Raw genomic sequence first — 23,769 nt, forward strand, 5'->3', positions numbered from 1 at the left:
CAACTTCAGAATCCAATTTCTTAACAAATGTATAATTTTGACAACTTCTTGCAACAACACAAAGCAAAGAGTTAATAGATATTAACAAGTATGTGAGTAAAAGCCATAATTGTTAATAATCGTTCAAGTATCCAAAATTTCAGTAAGTATCTAACTACTCTACTACTTTTCCAGGTGTATTTCTCATTACTTCAAAATAAACATTGCTTGTGTAATTTTTTGTGCAAGCTCCAGTGTGAATGGAGCTTAAAAAAATTACATTTTTTGTGGGAAGACAATACGTTCAATTGGAAAGATAAAACAAATTTTCCTTGAGTAGTATAAACTTAGTAAAAAAATTATTGTCCTATATGGTAACGTTGCATTCAAGTTGACTAAATGAATTGCAAACTTTGTATGGTACTTGGTACATATGTAAGTAATGCTACAGTGTTTGAATTCCGCTTATCCATATGCTGCTACCGAATGCGAGTGACCACTGAGTGACCCCAGATATAAAAATCTTGGCCTGAAACACTGTACAACCCCTGTGCAAGATGGCTGTGTTTGCAAATCACCGTTTATTGACACTAAACATAATTTGTGTACGTAAATGTAGCAGTTCTCACCTGAAATTTGAAATGTTACTGTTGTCTCAAAACAAAGGTAAACTGGTTAGTCCATTTGTTTTCTTTTTTCCCCCTTAAAGCTGCTGCAAACAAATGCACAGCACACTTAACAGAAGCACACTCAGACAGACCGCCAAAAAAAAGCACTCACCCGACACATACAATCAAATATACGATTAACATACAAACAAAAGAGAGTTCTTATTTCAGATACAATTTTCTGAGTCCACACTTTAAATTGTCTCTACAGTTCACCTTTTCGAAGATCCATAATTTGTTATTTTGTTATAAAAATCAACCCGAATCTATTCTTAAAACAATATTAACACCAACAAGTGTTTTGCGAATCTCTTTACAGAAACAATCCTGTTCTCGGAGCGTTACTCTTGCTGCCACTGGAGATGTTCTCTTGCCTCGGTTGCTAAAACAGAGTCCATTGTCTTTTCCTCACGCATGATAAATTTTGGTAATTTGTACTTGTCAAAAAAAGCACGCATAGATGCACGCACATCCTCCCAGGCACACGTACACAAACAGATGCGTAGTTGTCAGCACAATTACTGTATACCCTAGTGAGTTTTACCTATACGCAACTTTCAGGAATTTGGTTCGACATTAGCTTCTCCTTGATCAACACTCCGTTCAGTTCAAAATTGTTCGTGGTTTTATCTTCCCTGCTTCGGCTACGAGTGAGAGTCCCGTGGCGGTCTGTAGTTGTACCACACATCTCTAGCGGTATCTGCAAGATGGGGCAAAAAATCAATAAAGTAAACTTCCAAAGTTCTAACGTTTATTAAACATAAATCATGACCTTCATAATCTTCGTGAGTACTCCATGCAAACAGAGTCACATTTCGAATCACTGAGTATCTCAAACCCTTGAACTCAGAAACCTGAAAATGGGACTCCTAGTGCCGTAGTGGTAGCGTCGTCGCCTTGTAATCAAGGTGTCCCGGGTTCGATACCTCGGTGGAAGTACATACTGGTTCGGATCTAACTTTAAACTGTAGGTCCAGTCCCGATTAGCCTTACTGTGCATAAAGTAGACTCAAAACACCAAATCAATCTTTAGAAACCTGAAATTTTAAGAGTAACTTCCTCAATGATGTAAGCATATACAGATATGCAGGCCAATCTATCGAATTTATTTCTGTTGTCATTAATAATAATTATACAAAAATACAGCTTTCTATCCTCAAGAATAAGCAAGTTCAATCATTATTTTAAAATTAATAATCTTTCAAAAGTTACAAATCAATCACAAAGAAAGACACTGTGCTTTGCAGGCCTGCGGGTCCACCATATAATTTTTGTTGCTTCTAAGATACCGTTCCCTATTGTTTGCAGGGCGGTCGAGTGAACCGTGTACAAGTGTTTAAAAACATCCCGTAGATGTTAACATCTATTATTCTCAACAAAGTTCTTTGGAAAAAGGGAGATGTAAGAGATGTTTGGAGCTATTGATAGTTCGATATACTACATTTAGAGCTTGCAAGTTCTCGACCCCACACACACCATCAGACTATGAGCACAACTGAATAAGTACGTCACAAATGTGCGTGGTTGCATAACCGATTGCCCCTGAAAAGTTCAAATGACAAGTGAAACCTCAAGAAGTTGAGTAAACGAACAGAAATCTTTTGTACGTTGTAAGGGGATGGAAAGGAATATTCTGAGCACTATACAAAAGTGTTTCTTCACTAAGTGGGGATTTTCCGAAATTCAACCCCCTAAGGTAGGGGGTGTTAAACTTTTATATCTTATTAATTTATAGCTCAAACTCCTAGAACTAGAAACATGAAAGTTTCGGGGTGTTTTCTTCCTCCCGATTAGAAATTCAACTCCTAAAAGGAGGGGGGAACAAGTTAAACTTTCTTTATTTTATTCAGCGAGTGACTAAACGCCTTTTTATATTATTCATATGCCTGCTTACTTGATAAATACTCGAGAGCCTTTTATCATATTATTTATGATTTTTTTCGTCATGCAGTCCCCAAGATACAGCAATATTTCTGATGAACATATAATTATAAACGTAACGTGGGCGAAGTCGCAAATTCTTACCTTCTATTCAGAGGGTAGCGCAGGATCATGGTTGAGTATCTAAAATCGTGGTAAATGTGCTCTATAGCTAAAGTTCTTCGCATTTGGCACCATTTTGTGAGACATATACAGGAGAGATGTTGGGGTAGGGCCCCACACATTCTTCCATCTCGTACATTTTGTAGGTGTTGTGATCAGCACCGCGCTCCTGCCGCCTTTAACCCACAGGGTTGCCCCAAGGTACCCATTTCTTTAAGGCTAGATGATCCCCAGAGCCTCTTTATTCGGTGACAAGGCAGGAAGAATTCGAACCTTAGAGCACTCACACCGGGAATCTAACCCGGGCGTGTGGCAGTCAGGCATCCTACCTACTAGACTACCGAGGCTTCTAATGTGCTTCACAGAGTACTAAATTAATTGTGTTCTAATTGTGTAATATGCGGAATCACAGCATACACTATACATGACTTATGTGCTGGGAGTTATACAATTTGTTTAATACTTATTTTCATGATATTTGTTGTTTTAGGAATTAAACTTATATACTCACAAAAGTCCCTGAGAGTCGCTCGACCTTGGGCTGTATTGAAGATGCATCTATGGATCGACCGATGCTTGTCTGGAAGTTGCAATCAAAGCACGCAGGTTTTTCAAACAACACGTCTCCTCGATCCAATGACTCCACAGCTAAATCTGTTGAAAGAGAAACAAGAAAGAAATTCAAGATGTGCCTTGGAGAAGGATAAACTAGTTTTAGATATATTTTTCCATATTGCATGAAAGATGTACAATTGACGACAAACAATTTATTTCATTGCTGGTGACAAGGATATAAATAGAACACGCAACACATTTCCTGATCCGAATAGTTATACATAGATGCGGGACCCTTGTAAATACCTGGTATTTCCAAACATGAAATTCTATCCATTCTTGGAATATTTCGATTCAGAATCAAGTTTCAGATTGGAGATTTCTTTTCAGAATTATGAATGAACAACACTTGCAACTTTCTCATATCCGGATCCCACGTACCAACAGAGAAATTCACTACTTATTGCATGGAAGACAAGATTATTGTTAGAACACAGGTCACTTCTTGTGTATAATATTGTGTGTACGGTTATTTTCTCCAGTTGTATTTCATTTGAAAATTGTATATGGTGTATGTGGGTGTGGATGTTTAAGTGTGTGTTCACAATATTAGTTACTGATAGTTTTATCCTTTTCAATTCCCATGTTTTTCTAAAATTTATTTGTGTGTGTGTGTTCTTGTGACTACGATAATATATTCACAAGATCTACGTTTTCTGCAACGTAAAATAGTTGACGAGCGGTGTTTGTCTTACACCATTGTAAATAAGATAATAAATGAAACTGATATCAGCCTACAGTCTTTATATGATCCTCCAGGTTCGCTCCTGTCCAAACATAAGAGTACACCAAGAAGCTGAAGAGTTCATAATACTGCTTTTTTGTTGTTTTATTTTACTACTTTTCGTTGTTGATACTTTGATAATAAATTGGATTCACTCTGTACTCAAGTTTTTATATAAATAAATTATCCATCACCATGTTTCTAACTTTTCTTTTAAGCAATATGAGTTTCAATGATAGAAACAACGACACGAACGAATCTCCTTCAGAATCAGATCATTTTTATTCCTTACAATCAAACCAAAATTTGCTTACTTTACCTGTAACTACAGCTATACATTCCTTGGACATTACCACCAAATGAACAACAGTGACGGCAACTTTTCTTCAGTGCTTCTTTGTATTGACGTCCTTTGATAATGTTTAGTGACTTATTTCATAATTTAACTCTTCCCATAAATTTGAAGATCAGTTTCAATACTGTTAAAATCCATGAAAGTTTACTTTTGGAGAGTTTAATTTTTCTATTCTATAAAATTATACTTATTTAAGATTTAAATCTTAGAGAAAGATAACATGTCACACCACATTCAGAAAGGCTACCAAACTGGGTAAATTTGGTGCAACCTTGGCTTTCTTATCAATATACACCACATGCCCCAAGATATAGTATAATTCACAGAGAGTCAATTTGTGTTTTTTTGCCATGTATGTTAAAATGTGTTTAGTATAATATTTGTACTATTTATTAAATTTAAGGTACAAATTATGCATAATTGTAACAAATGTGCAAAAAAACTTATTATTTGATTAATAATAATAATAATCCTGTGCGTAACAGCCCATGAAGGGCCTTGGCTTACCTACCGGCAGCCGGTCTCCTTTACACGCTTTCCTTCGTCACCTCTAAGCGTGGAGATCATCAACCAGGATTGGAATAGTCGGGGGGGAGGGGAGGGGGGGGGGGCTCAGGCCGTAGGTCTACGCAACCGGATTACGCTTACTCATTCGAAGCTCCCCAATTTCCTCACGATGGTGGGTTGCCACCGGCCCTATAAACAGTGCGAAAATTTTCGGAGACAGAACACGAAGTCGACGTCCACAGCAAGGTGCCTTAGACCGCACGGCCACGCAGGAGGACTATTATTTGATTAAACAATATTAATTGTGTAGCAGTAAGAAGACTTACTTGAAAAGGATTGTCAATTCATTAATTAATTAAAACCGGGTTTAGATTTTTAAATTACACTAAGCAATTTCTATATGGATATACAATGCTATTTTTTAAAAAAATCTCATTATTAAGTTTGGAGAATGTTAAAAATGAATAACTGAAGCAGACAATCCTGAAAGAATATGGTAGGAGAAAAAAATGTCAAGATTAGATCATTATTTGCTTTGGATTATCTATTTATTCGTCAATAATATTGACAATGCAATACACATTACACATACAAATAAAGTAACACCTGAAATTACTTGCAGAGAAGAAATGCCTTGGTCAGCAAATTTAGTGTTTTCAATATGGAGACAAGCCTTAATTGTATTACAATTAAAAATGGAGGAAGTTGAAATCTTGATTGATTGAATGAGGTTGCGAAGATGGGGATGAGTGATGATATGATAACATTGATGAAGGAACACTCCCAATGAATCTTGAATGCTATATCCAGCAATTATAGGTACCAATCCTACTATTAACCATACTTAGAGACTAGTATTTGCAACCATGACACGGTAATGTATTTCTTTGTATCAAGCGCATCCAGAAAGTAAGTTTCCCTGGCGTCGTGCACAAAAAGGAAACATTACTCCATTCAATGATTTATTGCCACAGATATAGCACTTGTCCAGTTACTTGTAAACTTAATTCCCGCCGGAATTCAGGCACTTGTCATAGCGTGGTAGCAACTTCTGTATACCTGCGTCTTAGAGATCCGAAGCCTGGGCGCCGAACCACTGTGTGACAGCCGTCTCAACCTTTTCCTCGCTGTGATAATGTTGACCGGACAGGAACTTTTTCAGGTGCAAGAACAGGTGTCATCACAGGGAGCGAGATCCGGGCTGTACGATGGATGATCGAACACCTCCCAACCGAACCTATCCAGAAGTGCTGCAGTGCCTCTAGCCACATGCAGTTGCGCATTGTCCCGCAGCACTGAGCTCACCGCGGCACTGAGCTTACCGCGTCGCTTATGCTGAATGGCTCGTCGAAATGTCCCCAGTGTTTCACAGTAACGGTTAGCGTTCACAGTCTCACCTCTGGGCAGAAACTCGATGAGCAGAATGCCTTGTCTGTCCCAGAACACATTGAAATGGCTGCTGAGTTCCGTGATCGTGACGCGACGATCCTCCAATATGCGCTGCTGCACCTGCTCCACAAGCTCCACATGGCCGCCCACTGCGCTCGTCGTCATGCCTTCAGTAAATATCCTGCACCAACGACGCACCATCTGCTTGCTCATGACGTCTACACCTGCCACAGCTGACTATGAATTTCGATCGGCTGTATGTTTTGTGCGTTCAAGAACTTGATCACCGAATGAACTTTGCACGCGGCGGGAGATGGAATAAGAGTCGCCATGTTTCATCGCAGCCGCGACGCTACTGAGGACTTTCGGGAAGCGTCTTCTAGGATATTCACTAGCCAGGGCATGTGCCTCTCACGCATGCGCAAAACCGGTTTCAATACGCATGGCCTGTCACCTGTGGGCGAGTGGGAAACTTACTTTCTGAATGCTCCTAATATTTTTAAAAAATGCGACGCTTTTCTGCCTCTGTAGAATCGTGACGATGACGACGAAGCGCTCTCTGACCTCCAGAAGTATGTCGACGATGAGTGTGATAAATTGATGAACGATTATTGAACGAAAGATACAATTCAAGCATGGGTGTCCTGATGCGGGGCAAGGGGGGCCGTGGCCCCCTGGAATATGAATGTCAACCAAAAATTATGTATTTCACACATACTACAAGTTCATTTTAGCCACAATAATATGTGCTACTTATTGCATGAACACCATAAATTCAAATTTAAGCATTTTTTAGGGAACATCACTGTTTTTGGTGACAATGTGCCTTGTTCGCCCCTGCAAAAAAATACCTCCTTGCCCCTCCCTGGAAAAAATCCTGCGGACGTCTTTTGCTCTCCCATTAATATAAAAAAATGATGGGCAGTGTGTGTTTGTGAAAAGAGGATACACATACTTACAAACTTACCATATGGCGTACTGAGGATATCTGGTTGGCGGTCATCCCCGCAACTGTCCGTACTTGGGACTGTCTTCAGAGGGTAAGACACCACAAAATGGTCGTGATTAATGTCCACGTGACATGCCTTCTTCTCAGGGGGTGCCTGTCTACGTCTGCGCACAGCCAACACCACAACCAACACAATGGAGAGGAACGTAAGGAGTGCTCCAACCAACAACGCCACTAGCGGTAGGACACTTAAACTATCCGAGTTCTCTGCGGAGACTGATTCTGTGGAGAGAAGAGAGGAAAAGCTATCTTTGAATTGTCATAAAGGGAAGTATTTGGTGAGCAGAGTACAAGGGGACTTATCTCTTCACTTGTCTAATATATTAATGTAATGCCTTGTCAGGGGGCTCCAGCCCAGCCAGACTTACAATTGAAACCCCGCCTTTCTATGCAACATGCGACAAAAGTGACTAAGAGCAACAAATCTAACCTATTTAATCTACTCATATAATGGCGAGGAGTAATTTTTTACAAACGAAAAGAAGTTTATGAGTAGGTTAGGTTGAAGTGAGGCCCCAGACAAGGCATAATATCAAGTTTTCAGACATTGCTTATAGAATTATCCATCAGATATCCTTACTCATGAAAGTAGAGGCATGGGTTTACGGAAGAGGTGACTGGAGAGGGCCATAACCTACTGGAATTTAAATGTCAAGCCGAAAGAGAATTTCATCTATTCCAGTTTGAATATTACTATTTGTTACTGCATACCTGTAACGGATTCATACAAACAAAACAATAGGTATTGGATTACGATATGACCAGTATCATTTCGTCAGTTGGTCGTCTTAAGTGATAAACCCTTAAGTTGGTGTGCTTAAGCTTTCCTCGATCCGAAAACTTTCGTCTCGTTTTAGAATATCGCTTGATCACGTGTGTCAATTGTGTTTGCATCGAATGATGATGTGTTAAAAACTAAATAATCGAAATTCTAATGTGAAGCGCACAAATATTTACAGATGACTTTACATGTGGATGCCTATTACGAGGGTCACTATTTATATTTTGAGCCTTGACAACACTGATTGAAGTTAGGCGCGATTTGACGATTGCACGGAATCGTCTGGCATTATTGACCATAACGTACTTCAAATGTTTTGTCAATAGCTTCATTTGTGTTGTTTATGTTGTCTTGGAGATTGCGCGACAACAATAAAATGGAATTAACTCGTGAACATTTTTGTGCGATGATTTTTTACGATTTTCGACGTGGATTATCAAGACAAGAGTGCATCGATCAACTTACTTCCACATTTGGCGAAGAAGCCCCATCCTTTGCCACTGTGAAACGCTGGTAGAGTCGAATTACTTTCGGAACATCTCCAGCGGACTGCGCGAGTCTGTCTAGCGAGCCTAGTGGGCGTGTAGAACCTGAGCAATGGGCTTACGGATAAGTTCTGGGTTGAGATGACGTCAGCGGCTCGCTTGTTAATTGGCTGCTTCGAGAGTTGTGACTCGTTCCGAAGCTTCAAATGCATTACTGCCAAAGATGTTACGGAAATAATCTCCCTCTATAACGAATTTAATCGTGGCCGCCATTCGCTCACCGACGAGATTCGCGAAGGTCGTCCAAAATCAGTTGTTGTTCAAGAAAACATTGATGCTGTGCAAAACCTAATACTGTGACATACTGTGAGATTGAGGCAACCATAGGCATTAGTTCCACCAGCATATATAAAATATTACATGATCATTTAGCTGTGAGAAAGGTATGTTCTCGTTGGATCCCACACAATTTGACAAAAACTCAAAAAGACGCTCGCTCGCGTCAATTGGTGCAAACAAATGCTCAATAAATACAATCGTGGTGCTTCAAAAGACGTACATAAGATTGTAACAGGTGACGAATCATGGATATATGCATATGAGCCGGAACGTAAACAGCAGTCGACTGTATGGGTGTTTCAAGATGAACCCAATCCAACAAAAGTTGTTCGCGCTCGAAGCACATCGAAACAAATGGTCGCCTGTTTTTTCGGGAAAACTGTTCATGTGGCAACTGTGCCTTTTAAGGTACGTAAAACGGTCAACTCTGAATGGTACACAACAATTTGTTTGCCAGAGGCCTTCAGTCAAATACGGAAAACAAACAAACGCCGTCGGATCATTCTTCATCAAGACAATGCCAGCTGTCACACATCTCGACTAACAACCGACTTTATGAACAATCAAAAAATCGAATTGATGGGCCATCCGCCGTACAGTCCTGATTTGGCACCCAGTGACTACTTCTTGTTCCCGAATGTCAAGAATAAATTGCGTGGACAACGATTTTCGTCGGCGGAAGACGCCGTTGATGCGTTCAAAAACCATATTATGGAGGTGTCTCAAGAAGATTGGAAAAACTGCTTTGACAAATGGTTCGAACGAATGCAAAAGTGTATTGACCATAAAGGAGAATACTTCGAAAAACAATAAAGCAGTTTTCAATGCCAAATTCCATTTTTTTCATTGTTAGGCTCAAAATATAAATAGTGACCCTCGTATTTACCTTCGGTATAAAAATGGGCATATACAGTACATATTATAAATTGTATAATTTTATATGTTAATTGAATATATCACCAGTTAGCTGCAGATTAGAAATATCATGAAAAAATATATTTGAAAGAAAACAAATTATCGTTTGTCTATTATCTTTGGATTCAGACTTGTGAATTAAGTTTTACATCCAAAATAGCAAGATTTTTTTTTTACGAATGACAAAAGAAACATTAAAACTAAATCTTAAAAATGGAACGTCTTTCAAATTAAAATTGCATGCCAATGTCGTAATTAGAGTAGTATAGGAAAGACAAGGCACATGCAGCGGAAGAAAGTAACAGAATAAGAATGACTTGAAAGGAAAAGCGGCAAGGAAGAATAAGAATTCGCTTCCGAATAGCATGACTAATGCAAATGTATGTGAAAATATTATATAAGTATTAATAAACGTTAAACCAGCATGCCCTCATAGTAAGGATAAACTGGGAAAACTGTAGGTCATGAAAACTACATAAACAACAAGTAAATCAACTAATCATGACAAAACCAAAGACTTAGGATGAAAATGCAGCACGTTACAGTATGTTAATCTGATGAAGCTACGAGTATTTGCTTAAACATTATTCTTCGAGTTAAAATAACATTTTCTCGTTACTAATTCTTAACGTATTGGAAAAGTCAATTCAGATGTATCATTATAAGATTACGTCGATTCTCAAAATAACCAAGCACAACGAAAGTATGCCATGTGCAGATTCTAACTTAATAATAACATGCCATGCATATTAATTGATGTAATAAAAAGTATGTATTATTATAAAAAATCTTCGAAAGCTACTGTGGTGAAAATTCTGCTGGTTAGTAGATATGTTTGTTTTGTAATAGAGGGTTCAGATCTGGCGATATCACATTCCACTGGTTCAGATTTCACTTTATTGGCAAGTCCATTACTTGTTAGTGTAGGCTTAAGAAAAGCAGAAGAACCTGATAGGCCACAGGTTTCCTTCGAGTAAAGATAATCATATTCAATAAAGGAAAGAAATATGCAATGTGATCTTGTCTTCTATGTATATGAGAATAAAGCGAGATGTTAACAACCAATTGTTTCAGATTGTATCCGATACAATTGTGAATAGTATCGGGTTTGATAAGGTCGTTGCAATCGATCTATGGTTATTAGAGAATATATAAAAGATAAATAATAGTATTTTTGTGTTAAATTCAAGAGACAATATATATATAAAATTATTGTTACAAATCTATCCAGTCTGTCGTAAGAACGAACCAAGAATTACAAATGAAGTCAAAAGAACAAACAAAACACACACGTAATATTCATTATCGTCATGGAGCACATAAACCTTGGCCGGACCGCTTCCCAAACGGTATTGAATTTCGCTCAATTTGCATATTGATGACTGCTGTTGTACACTGAATACTAACACCATGCATGGATAGGGAAGATGTACTTGTTTGCGAAATTCACGTTGCTTTATGTCCTGTAGCACAATATCCAGTCATGCGATCGGAATGACTCCCCCTAAAACTGACAGATGTGCAAATTCAGAGACGACAAAAAAAAGTTGCGTGTTCATTTGGGACGCTGATTTTATAAATGAAATATTCACTTCAAATAATGTTTATAATTCTGTGATTTTAATCTGATTTCTGTTCATGCTTTTATTGAAAACGAAAAGGAGATATAGTCTTGTGGACTAGTTGTTTTGACAGATTTCCAAGTTTACGATACATGTTGCACTGAAATATATGTATCACATTTTGTAAAACATATTTCTGAAAATAGTTCCTAAATATTTAAGTTGTACATTATCACTAAAATTTCTATGGTCTAATAATTACGGGTCCCATGTTATCCCATTTTAGCAAATTATCTATGTTGTTTATTTTATTAATATAGTATCGAAAGCATATATGTCGAAATTTCACATTCAAACATGAACAGTAAATTATAGTATTCGTAGTTATTTCATATAGTTGGTAGAATCTTATGAAATATTAAAACTCGTACTCAACTAGTTTCTACACCTATAGATAGATCATAATACATTTCTGATATAAAATTATTCTAAGAACATTTGTCTATGAACGAAATTTCTCTTTCCAGTTCGATAGCCACTACAAAGAGATTAAATCATTGTTTTACAGTAATGATGAAGGAGATTCATAAAAATTAAACCATAAACCATGTTGGAAATATAGTAACACACAATGACATTCATTAAGAAAATAAATGTTGCTAAAAACTATACAAAAGTATCTTTTCAGAAACCGCCGTTTAGGTCTGCAGCAAAGTTTCTAAAAAATATCAGTCCCAACATTCTAAATATAATTATATATCTATTTACAAAACGATCATAAATTTGACTCTAGTTACGAAAGTAGCTACATATTAGCGCATGCGCCGTATAACTAGGATTGAAAAGAAACTAGTAAACATATACACATATTTATAACACAATGAAAAATAATACAAATGAGCACACAAATATTCACGTAAAGCACATCTATAGAACGAAGCATTTTCAAGTTTTGTTTTTTGTGGCATATATATTATATAGAGGAGAGTCGTACAGTACCGGCCGTCCTACAGTATCGGCCAATTGCTAGTTCGGACATTTGACGCTACATAGTAGTAGTTCACGGGAGTAGGAGGGAAGGTGTGTGCTATAGTTCAGGATCACCCGTTTTCACGCAGTATTGTGAGAGCTGTGCCTGTGTTACTGTGATGAGTCAAGTGGCTGCGTGAGGGAAGATATTTCTGTGGCCCTGGTATTCATGTTTTAGGTAAGTGTTTGATTTTATTGTCAGATTCAGTTTATCGGTATTCTACAAGGATACGAAAACCTGTAAATAGTTTACAAAATTGATTATAAACAACGTGTAATCGGAACTGTTGTTACCACCTAATGATCGTACAGTATCGGCCAGCGAAGTGTCGTCCATAATTGGCCACACAGAATTTCGTACGCACCTACTGCAGTCATGCTTGCTTTTGTTGGTATGGATGTGGACCTGACACCTCAGATGGGCAGGTTTAAGAAGACGTTCGATGAAGAAATGGAAAAACAATTACTTTCGTATATGAAAGACTTGGACAATAAGTTCATGCCCCTCAGTAAATTAGAAGACAACTGTAGAAACTGCACAATGCAAGATGTGTCTATTGTGTGTTTTGAGGAATATTGGGTTCAGTGTACCGAATATGGAGTTTGACACATGTTGAATGCGTAGACGAAGAAAATATTCTGTATTTTTGTGACTATTGTAAAAATGTCATTTGAACTCTGCTTTAACGCACTTTATTTCCACATATGTTAACTACCATACCTTTGTACACAGTTTGTTCATAAAACTGAAGCATTTATCAATAATTGCCACCACCTAAAATTAAAAAAAAATTGACTGGACGACAAATTTTTCCACTCATTGAAAATTCAGCTTTTCCTTTTTTGTATATATATCTTGTAGTTCTGAAAACATTTAAGAGAAATTAAACCCTTGTTCCATAAAGTATGCATTCAGGTATCATATTATTATGTTCAATCCTACTATCTAATAATCCTTTATCAGTAATAATCAATAAGCTTAAGGTGGCCGGTACTGTACGACTCTCCCCTATATATGCACCTTGTACCCAATTGTGACACTTATGGAGGACATGAAATTCAAGTTTTTAATGCACGTTTCAGTAAATATGAATAACCGAAACTCTAGTTGCCGAACTTGATTGAAGTGTTTTCGAGTGCATATTTTTGTATTTATTGTATACGTAGTTGTATTATAGATGTAGCATAAACACAAAAATTTTCCAAAATGTTTGCTGTACTAGACCCTTCATTTATTTTCCAATTTTAATGTTAGCTATTTGTTTATCAAAATGTTTTATACAATTCTTGGTTTGATTTGAATTTGTAATTCATAAAACAAATCAACTACTTTATAAATTAACATACTGCTCTCGAATTGTTTAGTTTTACTAAATGCTTAGTATTTCTATTGTATTTGTTCCGACAATTGAAAGGATGCACACCTCAATCTGATGTATTGTGCTTTTCGATAATTTTGACAATTTTTTTATAGTTTAGTAAACATTTTAATAACTTCAAGCGTAATGTGCCGTCCCTGAAAGTCAATAATTTGTGATATTTTACTCTTTAAATGGGGAATTCGTTTGTATTAGAGAATCCATACTCTTTATAAGATAATGTATGTTTTGTGAATTTCCTTAAAAAAGGAGAGGAATTTTAATGTGTTTTCCTCTGTTGTTTTACCTGTTCGCTTTTCGGCATCCCTCAGAGCTATATCCTCAAGAATTGTGACGTCACTTCGACCTTTTAGATTCACAGCATACAAGACCATTTGGAAAGTGGCTCCGAAGGGAAGACCTCCCAGGTAAAAAACAGGAACATCACTGGTAACGTTTTGGAGGCTCTTCATAGAACGAGAGTCATAGACCTCCAAAACGAAGTACTGGGTGAGGCCACCATCAAGCCCCGGCACACACTCGACCTCCAAGGAGTCGGCAGTCTGGTTGAACAACGTGCAGTTCCGGAGAGGGGACGGCTTCACTGTGTATACACATACAAATCGAAACCTTTGAATTTTTGTTTCTCTTCTAGCGTTATACGTATCAGTTCTTAAAACTTACCTGATCAGTTCCCATTATTCCTAGCCGAATAGCTCTCTTATCTTTTTTTTCATTTTTTTTTGTAAAATATAAACCCATCATCGCAGAGATAATGTCGAATTATTTTTAGCAGTCCTATACTTTCACGTGTTTAGAAACAATACGTTAAAACAATTTTTGGTCCCAAAATCTCCATTTCTTTATTATTCGTGAAAAAAACACGTAATAAAGAATATATTTAGAACGCCAAAATTTCAATTCTTGTAAAGTACCGATTTAAAATAATTGACTCGGAAACAAAACTATTAAATTTGTTTCTCTAAATATTTATTCTCTTATTTAGAAACTAATCAGGTAAGCGAGAAAACATACTAACATTAGTACTATAATTCTAAATAATGTAATTAAAATGTTACTTTGTCTAAATAGCAAACAAATTCTTAATCTATCCTTATCGAAATTGTCTTTCATCTATGTAAATTGAAATTTCAAAGACTGATTGAATTTCCAAGTATAATTCGTAAATCAATCTGTGGTAACGTAAGATAAAATTCTGAAATATGATATTGTAATGCATTTGCGTTACACATGAATTTAGGCCACACGCACGTTGAAAGAACTAGCATTCCTTCAAATACTAAGAACAAAAACTTTAGACAAAAATAAAAAAGCATGCCGTTTTATTATCTAAATGATATCAAAATTCACAATGCTCCATGCAATATATTTATACGAGCATAGAAGCAGCACCAGCCAGGAAAACAATTATAAAATCAGTTTAAAAAATCATCTCCTTCATAATTTTAAGGAACTCTATCGGTTGCTTAAATACATTCAGATGCTGGAACAGTTACTGTTTAATAAAACAGGTCATGGTGTCAGCAATCTGATATAATAAATAGAGGATTCAACTTCGTAGATATTGGTGAGAATTGGAATTTGGATACAATATTTCTTGTAATAGTTTCAGCAATTTTAACATTTTCTATTCCAAGGTCATAGTATGCAATAAATACACTTGTTTTTGTGTTATATATGTATGTGTGTATAAATAAATACATATCAATACAATTTTATCCTACGATGTGCATTTCATGTCAATTAATTGCCTTACAAAATTTTGCACCAAAAATGAAAAAGAAATTTGAATATATATTAGTGAAAATTATAAATATATTGCAGACAAATTCTAGATATACAATTTACTGGGCTACTGAAATTTAATAATAACAAGATATGTATAAGAGAAAAGTAAACCAAAATTGGATTTGAACAATATATTCCACAATATTTTAAACTATCAATGACCATTCCTAATTTCATATTTGAAAAGATATGTGTTGATATATTTTGAGAATAGCAAAAGATAAAGAGAAGAAAGCTAAATGTGCAAAGTTCCTTTTTTCATTTTTAAGAAATAATTGCAGATTTTGATTCATTGTAATCGGCTGATTGAAAATGTAACAGCGTCGTTTTCCTTGGGTTTAAGTTACTAACACGTCTAATTTATATACTTGCGATTAAGAAAGTCGAACTGAACTATGAGAGTTCACTAAGACTTGTAATTCACTAAATAACAGTATTTGGTATATAACTTTCAAACAAAATCATGTTTTTGGATTCTAATAACGATGTCCGCATTCAGTTTCCGTTACTTGAACATTTACTTGTCTAATTTTGAACTCCTGCCCAGCGGCTGTTAAGACTGCATAAAATGAACTTTAAAATAAACTTGGTGTAACATTTTTGCACACTCCGCCCAACTTAGAAATATGGAGGTCCTTATGTGAAAAAAAATTAGGAGAAAAAAGCAGAAACGAATTGTTTTTCATTCTGTTCACCCACGTAGTTCTTAGAAGCAGTCAGAAGCCATAGACAATATATATACACAAAGCCTTAACGAAAAACAAGATCCGAACGACTCAATGATCCTATGAAGGACACACGATAAAGAATTAAAAGCAATATGTGTAATCCTATTAGTGGGTACGAGAAGATAGAAGCCCATCAAGGGGGGACTTTGCTGTAGGAGGTATAGAGACTGGAGAAGTGCGATATAACAAATAAAGTAGATGTCTTGCAATCCTGCGACTCGATAGCTATCGGAAAAAGAAATGATGTGGAATGAAAAAAGAAAATTGTTTTCTTTATTACATGTGTTTCTCTTTGAACATAAACTGCATTTTACTGCCGACTTTACAGTTGAAACTGTATCCAATTGTTGGAATTATACACTAAATTCAAGTCCATACTTGTAATGTTATGGAGCGTCATTCTAAGTGCAAAGTACGGTAGATTTCAATTGATACATCAATTGTTAAAACTTATGTTTCTGCTCATTTTATAAATATAGACGTTTAAAGGGTCACGAGTTTGATTCCCTGTTTGAGTATGAAAATAGCATTTAATATCTCAATTTACGTGGTATCCTGGCAGGAGTTAAGGCAACAGTTTCAAATGATAAAAAGAGTCGAGTAATTACTAGTTTCGTGGGTTTTAATTCCAAACGTTTATACAAATCATTTCTTTGGTTTTCAAAAGGGCGTCTAAAATGAGTCCCTGGCATTTTCAAAAGGATAATATTTTAAAAAGTGAGAACAAATTATTAAAAAATATATTATACGTCATCACACAAACACCCATAGCGCTAGTTGACAATAGTCTGTGAACCCTTATAGGAAGAAGCATCTCGAAAATGTTACATGGAAAATGGCGTTCAAGTGAGAGATGACCTAAATTTCAATATAAGTTTACTGAGACACAATGTTGGAATGTGGGGTAAAAAAAAACACGCTTTCCTGGACACACTGTCCAAATGTTTGGTCGTGAAATTTAATTGCCATTATTTCTTATGTTGAATGAATGTTTAAACGAAGTGTCAAGTTTGATACAATTTATCATCAGAGTCGAATAGGTTAACATTCTAGCTTTAGATGTGAAAGTTCCCATCAGAGTCGAATAGGTTAACATTCTAGCTTTAGATGAGAAAGTTCCCATCAGAGTCGAATAGGTTAACATTCTAGCTTTAGATGTGAAAGTTCCAGAGTTCGATACCTGTTTTAACTAGTAAGATTTTCGTACTGGCACAGCATGAAGACCTCTCTGGGTAGAATAAGTAAGGTAATCTTATCAAGAAAGCCAAATAACAGCAGTGATGGGGCCAGATGCGCTGACCGTGACTCACTAAATAAAAAATGTCAATCGGCAACCCACGACCTGTAGGAAGGGCTGTTACGTCATCATTCATTATTGTATTGGGAAAAAACTATTTTTTTGATATTATAGAAAAACTAGTGACATAAAATGTAACAGAGAAGTAAACATATTGCATCATCATTAACAAAATTTACTGTCGGCATCTAAGAGAAACTTTCAGATGGATTCCTGAACCATTGATTCAGAAAACGTGACGGTGAACATTCTAGAGACTTTTTCAGTAATCCGTTGGCAACATTGACCGAGAACGGATCATTCTACCGAAAAGATCCCAGTGGAGATGGTCCTTAATAGGTTTAATAGAGAACATCCCATGGCTGAAATAAAAGAGAAAGAGTGACGATAAAAACTGAAAATTCATTGGGGAGGATATACAGCTTGTTTCAGTCCAACAAAAAGTTTTACGAGCGGCTTGACCAATAGGATGGGGGAAAGAAAGTAATATATCAACTTCTATTGGCCTGTCTGCTTTTCAATTAGCAATTTAGAGGATTTCTCTATCAACGAAAATTTCATAAAAGGGACAGAAATGGTTTCTATCGACGTCTAACAAAACGCTTCTCGTGCATTATTTCTGAGCTTTTCATCCGCGAGCCGTATGAAACTTTAATGTTGCAGATACTTCCAGGCATGGAACGTTAAAAGACGAAAAATATGTATTATGTACAGTTTATTGCAGAGATGAGTTTTAGTACTTAGGAACGCATATGTTTGACCCTCATTCTGTTTTGAGCGCCTGCCCATCACAGGCAGCAGTAAGAAGTGTGACTGCTGTATCAGTAACCCAGATTCGATTTCCAGTGTGTGAGATTGGTGGTTCCGTATTTCAAATGACTCTAACGTCCATCCAGCCTCCTCTCCTGCATGTTGCCCTGACTTCCCAGATATGATACCGGTTCTGTATTTAACACGGGTTCTAACCACTGTTTCGTGCCTATAACTGGATTCAAACTCTGAAGTCCTTAAATACAAGTCGGCAGCGTTACCACTAGGTGACCAAGAGTCCTAAGGAATTTCCAGGAAAATAGTAAAGGTGATCTTCAGACCACTGACTAAGATCAAGACAATGTAGAGCAATACGGTCTCACTCTTGTGGGCTTTTACTCGCAACTCACAAAGTCAATACTAATCAATTACTGACATGAGGAATTAATAGATTTATTACTCGACCAATCCGCAGTCCTGGTAAAATTGAAACTGTTTTAGTTGTCCGTGCGACAACAATTCTTGTAACGTTTCTACTGTGTCTGCATGATTCGACATCCACACGCTAATACCATGAACCGCATGTTTTACGACTTTGGAACGTCTACAACAGAATCAAGGACGTATTTAGGGGGGGTTCATGGGGTCCGGACCCCCCCCCCCGAAAAACTTATGAAGTACTGAAATTAAATAATGAAAAATATATTCGTATAGCCTTTGTTGTATAACTTCATCTGAACTTATTTGAAGACGAGTATTATATTGGGATCATTTGGCTTCGAAGGACTCGAAGGACGTATTTAGGGTGTCCGGACCCCCCCCCCCCATCCGAAAGACTTATTAAGTACGAAAATTAAATAATGTAAATATACTCGTTTAGCATTGGTTGTATAATATCCTCTGAACTTATTGGAAGGGGATAATAAGGCTTTGAAGGACATATTTAGGGGGCTTTGAATGACATTACAAAGAAGATTTATGTACACTAGTACTCAAAATAATATGCATAAAATATTAATCAGAGACTTACTTTTCTCCAACTACATGTAACATCATTTTTCTTATTCGATAAATATTCAATTATTCATCTATTTGACACTAATTTCATTGCCAGGGCACTTGTTTTTATGTAAACTATTCCGATTCCGGTCGCGAAGTCCTACAACGGCTGGGGGTTGGTCGGGCCGACCAGCCGTCCCCCTAGTCTGGCTGCAGATCTCCACGCCCCCCTGGTGGCCCGCGTGGGAGGGAGGCCAGCAGTCGGTAGGTAAGCCAGGGCCCAATATTGGGCTGTAGCGCTATAGGGTTACTATTCCGATCTTAACTACAGGTAAGCTACGTAATGAATATGCGCTGTTATAGCTCTATTCGTATACAGTTGTTTTACCTATTCGTGTAATAATAATATAATATTAATTTGTATATTGTAATTAGTATTAATTTAATTTAATGTAATTATTTTAATTTAAACATAATAATAATAAATATTATTTTTATTATTCCTGAGACATTTTGTTCGGGCCCCCCAGAAACATATTTCTAGATACGTGCCTGAACAGAATGTTCTTTATTTTCTTATTTAGTGTAGTTTCTTTGGCAAATCTGGCAAATCGTGACGTTAGGGTTGAATGATCAGATGAAATTGGTGAAGGGACATTTATAAGCATCCATGCTCGGGCCTCAAAGATAGTCTCAGTTACATAGGCTCGTTTTTTCGTTTCTGCTAGTTATGGTGGTCTCCCTCACCTTGAAAAGGCTAAGAGCTTCACAATTAAATAGGGGAAATATATTGCACAAATTATACTACTGCAAGAGTTACAAAGCCAAGGGATATCTGTCATCCTACAGATGCAGTACCACAAAGAGTCCTCTGGCCCAACACAAAGTCTACTCTAGACAAGAACACCTCATTGTCAACGTTTCAATTAATTTTGTTCTAGACTTACCATAACGATGAGAAATAAAATGAAAGGAAGCGTTTGTGTCCTTCGTTTTAAGTACCTTCCCAATCTCCAGAATATGAGTACATCGCTTTATTCAGTCACTTAAAACCGCTATGTACGACAGTTGTAACTTATTAAATCTTCTTATTTAACTTACCCGTTCAGCGACATGAAAATATTAAAAGAAACACTTGTAAACTTTCTTACTATCGATATTTGTAATTGTGTTTTTGATGTTTTGAGTAAATTTTCTGCCACATTTTGTTACTTGCGACATTGACAATGATTCATAGAAATCGATGAAGGGACACAAAGATATGTCCAGAGCAGGTCTCGAACCTGGAATCTTCGATAACGAGATCGTGACAATTATATGGGCTCGGACACAGAGATATTTCCTATTCCATGAATACCTGTCACTGCTTACAAGAAAACAATCAAATTTTAACTATAAATAGGACTAGACAAACATACATACAGTTCAATCACTACCACTACATACCACGACACTCATTGTAGAAAAGGTTTCTGCAATTAGAACACAGTATTGGTGAGGATATGACGAAGAAAATGCCTAACTCATAACCAAGTTTACCTGCAGGGACTACCTGAAAGACGCACGGCGTTTTCTGCTGACCAATGACGTTGGCACCCCAGCAGGAGAGGGTTCCGTAGTCGTGGTCTGTTTCTGGGGTGTACGTCAGGATGCTCGTGGTGGCGTTGCTGACGTATCTGGCGGGGGAGACGTCCGTGTTCTCCCCCGAGTTGTTGAACTTCCACCGGAAGCTGACGTCCGTGGGATCAGCCATGACTTCACATTTCACGAAGATCTGCTCCTCCAAGGACGCTCCGATGACGATCACCTCGTCGATTTTGCACACTGGAGAAACTGCAATGGCAGAAAAGTGGGAAGTAATTTCAGTGTCTTTATAACAATTACATTTTCACTATTTGTTGTGAGATGTACTCAGTCTTAGACTATGTTCTCAACTTGTGTCCAAGTACAAGTAAAGTTACAATTTCAGAAAGCGATTTTCGCACTCAAATTATTGGTAAGTATAAATTAAATGTTTATTTTTTTATCACATTATTAAAAATTTAATATGTATCATCTAGGTGTCATTAACCTAAGACGTGTATGTTTCGCAAATGTAGAACGTTCGATAATATTTATCTCAGCAAGTTGAATATAAGGTATGTATTTGGCAACATTGACGTTGTGGTATGTTAAGTAAAAGCAGTTATCTTTACTGTTGATAAAGCTATCTACCAGGACTTAATGTGATGTGTTTTTACTTTACAAATTCAAGGTCGTATAATTTTGCTTTTTAACATTTTCGCTGTTAATATATTCCGACTCCCCACTCGTGGATCTAACCCTACCCTTCTCCCCACTAGTGCGTGAGACCATACCTTTGGTCCCGTTAGTGCATGAGACCATTAGTTTCGTCCCGTTAGTGGATACGACATATCCTTCGGAGGTTAGTGCATGCAGCCATAGCCTTTTAAGATTAGTGCATGCAGCCATACCCTTATAAGGTTAGTGAATGCAGCCATACCCTTTTAAGATTAGTGCATGCAGCCATACCCTTTTAAGGTTAGTGCATGCGGCAACCCCTTTAAGGTTAGTGCATGCGGCAACCCTTCGACCTTTAGTGAATGCAGCCATACAATTCGAAGGTTAGTGCATGCAGCCATACCCTTCGAAGGTTAGTACATGCAGCAATAACCTTCGCCCGTTAGTGCACGCTGTCATACTCTTCACACCTTTCGGCCCCATTCCTGCTCGCGTTCATGTCCTTCCCCTGAATTCACCCTTCTCAATTATTCTCGTTCTTCGTTGTATTTTTCATGCTTATTTACGATCTCAATTTGAATCCCGTTGACTCCTTTTTTTACCTGCACTGTTGTACCTTTCGTGTCCACTCCCTTAAACCTCGAAAGCGACGCCAGGAACCGTCCTTTCTATTCAATCTTCGGTTTCTTACGAAAGGGACTCCCCGTGTCGTGTCCCCCCCGTATCGTCTTTCCGTTGTACGCCCACAGCTGCATCAAGACAGCCGAAAGCCTGGCCCTGACGTCGCGGTGACAAATGCGAAATGGCACACGCACGGAGGCCTTCCACTTCGGACCAACAACCGGACATCAATCTTGATTTGGTCGTCTCCGCAAAGGAATCCACGAGGGGCGAATTCTCAAGTGGTACGATGCCCTGGTTACTTCTTCATGCGTCTAATCTACAGGGTGCGCAATAAGTTCTGAGGCCTGCCACTTGCAACAGGCAGTAGCACTAACTCCGTTAAAAAGAAGTCTCCAAATTTGTATCGGGGTTTTCTCTTATACACGAGAGCATTCGTTTTCATCGAGATATATTACTTATTTTTAAAGTCAACTTTATGCGCAGAAAGTCTAATTGGGAATGGATTTACAGTTTAAGGTGGGATCAAAATAACTATGCGCCTCCATCAGACATTGAACACTGGACCACTTTATTACAAGACCAGATTTCATTGGGATAAGGCGGGGGTATTAATCACCGATATGTTCATCCATGCCATCAACGTATATGAAATACATTTAACCCTCCAAGTTTATGCTTGGAAAATTATATTTATGCTCCTTTAGATTGAAAATATCCAATATTTATTCAGAATGACACGAAACTATTGATCTTGCATCAACCATATCTCTTCTATTTCTGGTCTTCATTCTAGTTCTCTTTTACTCATATATATTTTTCTTACTATTCATTTTTTTCGAAGAAATATTGCTGTATAGCGATTACAATTCATGCATCTTGAACTTCTTTACGAAGTTATTATAGGACGCAAATCGGGGTTATGCATTTACAAGATTGTATTCCATGTATATCAGTTCTTGTCAACCATCATATTTGAAGATGGGCAATCTTGTCTCACGCGTGGACTTCAGAGCGAGCAGCAGTACTGTATCGTTGAAAGAAGGGATGACACGAGAAGCAAGGAAGCAAGCTCCCTTGGTCGCGCTCTTCCACTGTTTATTGTCTTGATTTGTACCACTGCACGGCTTGTTTGCCAAAAGAAATATAAAGTATAGAAATGTTTGGACAATTGTCAAGGCAATTGTAGACCAATAGAGATACCAGGTTATTATCTCGCATCATCCAATGAAAATCCACTTGGTAGGCGTTGGTCCAAAAGGGTCGTTGCGTCACGGATTTAAGTTTTAGTTGGCTACTTACATTTGCCACGTTGAAACATCACATTATGGATTTTTCAAGCCGATGGAAATAAAAGGTTAACACTTTAAATATTTCAGAAACCCCAACCAAATTGAATTGCAAACTAAACAAGTATATTATGGATACAATGTATTATTCAATTATTGTAATGTGTTGGGACTAGGGTCAACTATTAATTGAAAATTCTCTTAGATTTCAAAGACAGTAAAATAAAGTTTGAAGTCCTTTAACATCAATCTTATTAAATGCTGGATAAACACTGCA

General features: G+C 37.3%; 1 protein-coding gene across 2 annotated transcripts in view; it reads right to left on the reverse strand.

The window, feature by feature from the left end:
• Positions 1–275: 275 nt before the first annotated feature.
• LOC145985901 (neural cell adhesion molecule 1-like) overlaps positions 276–23,769 on the reverse strand; it is a 227,626-nt gene continuing 204,132 nt past the window's right edge. For both annotated transcript variants that reach the window (XM_083120040.1, XM_083120039.1), the window contains exons 9-13: positions 20,881–21,174; positions 14,066–14,362; positions 7,248–7,511; positions 3,202–3,344; positions 276–1,347 (exon numbers count right to left, since the gene is read on the reverse strand). In XM_083120040.1, coding sequence (XP_082976166.1) covers positions 1,192–1,347; positions 3,202–3,344; positions 7,248–7,511; positions 14,066–14,362; positions 20,881–21,174 — 1,154 coding nt within the window. In that variant the 3' untranslated portion in view covers positions 276–1,191. The remainder of the gene's footprint in view (positions 1,348–3,201; positions 3,345–7,247; positions 7,512–14,065; positions 14,363–20,880; positions 21,175–23,769) is intronic.

This window comes from Lepisma saccharinum, chromosome 3 (genome assembly GCF_977018435.1).
Source record: "Lepisma saccharinum chromosome 3, izLepSacc3.1, whole genome shotgun sequence".
Classification (NCBI taxonomy): Eukaryota; Metazoa; Arthropoda; class Insecta; order Zygentoma; family Lepismatidae; genus Lepisma; species Lepisma saccharinum.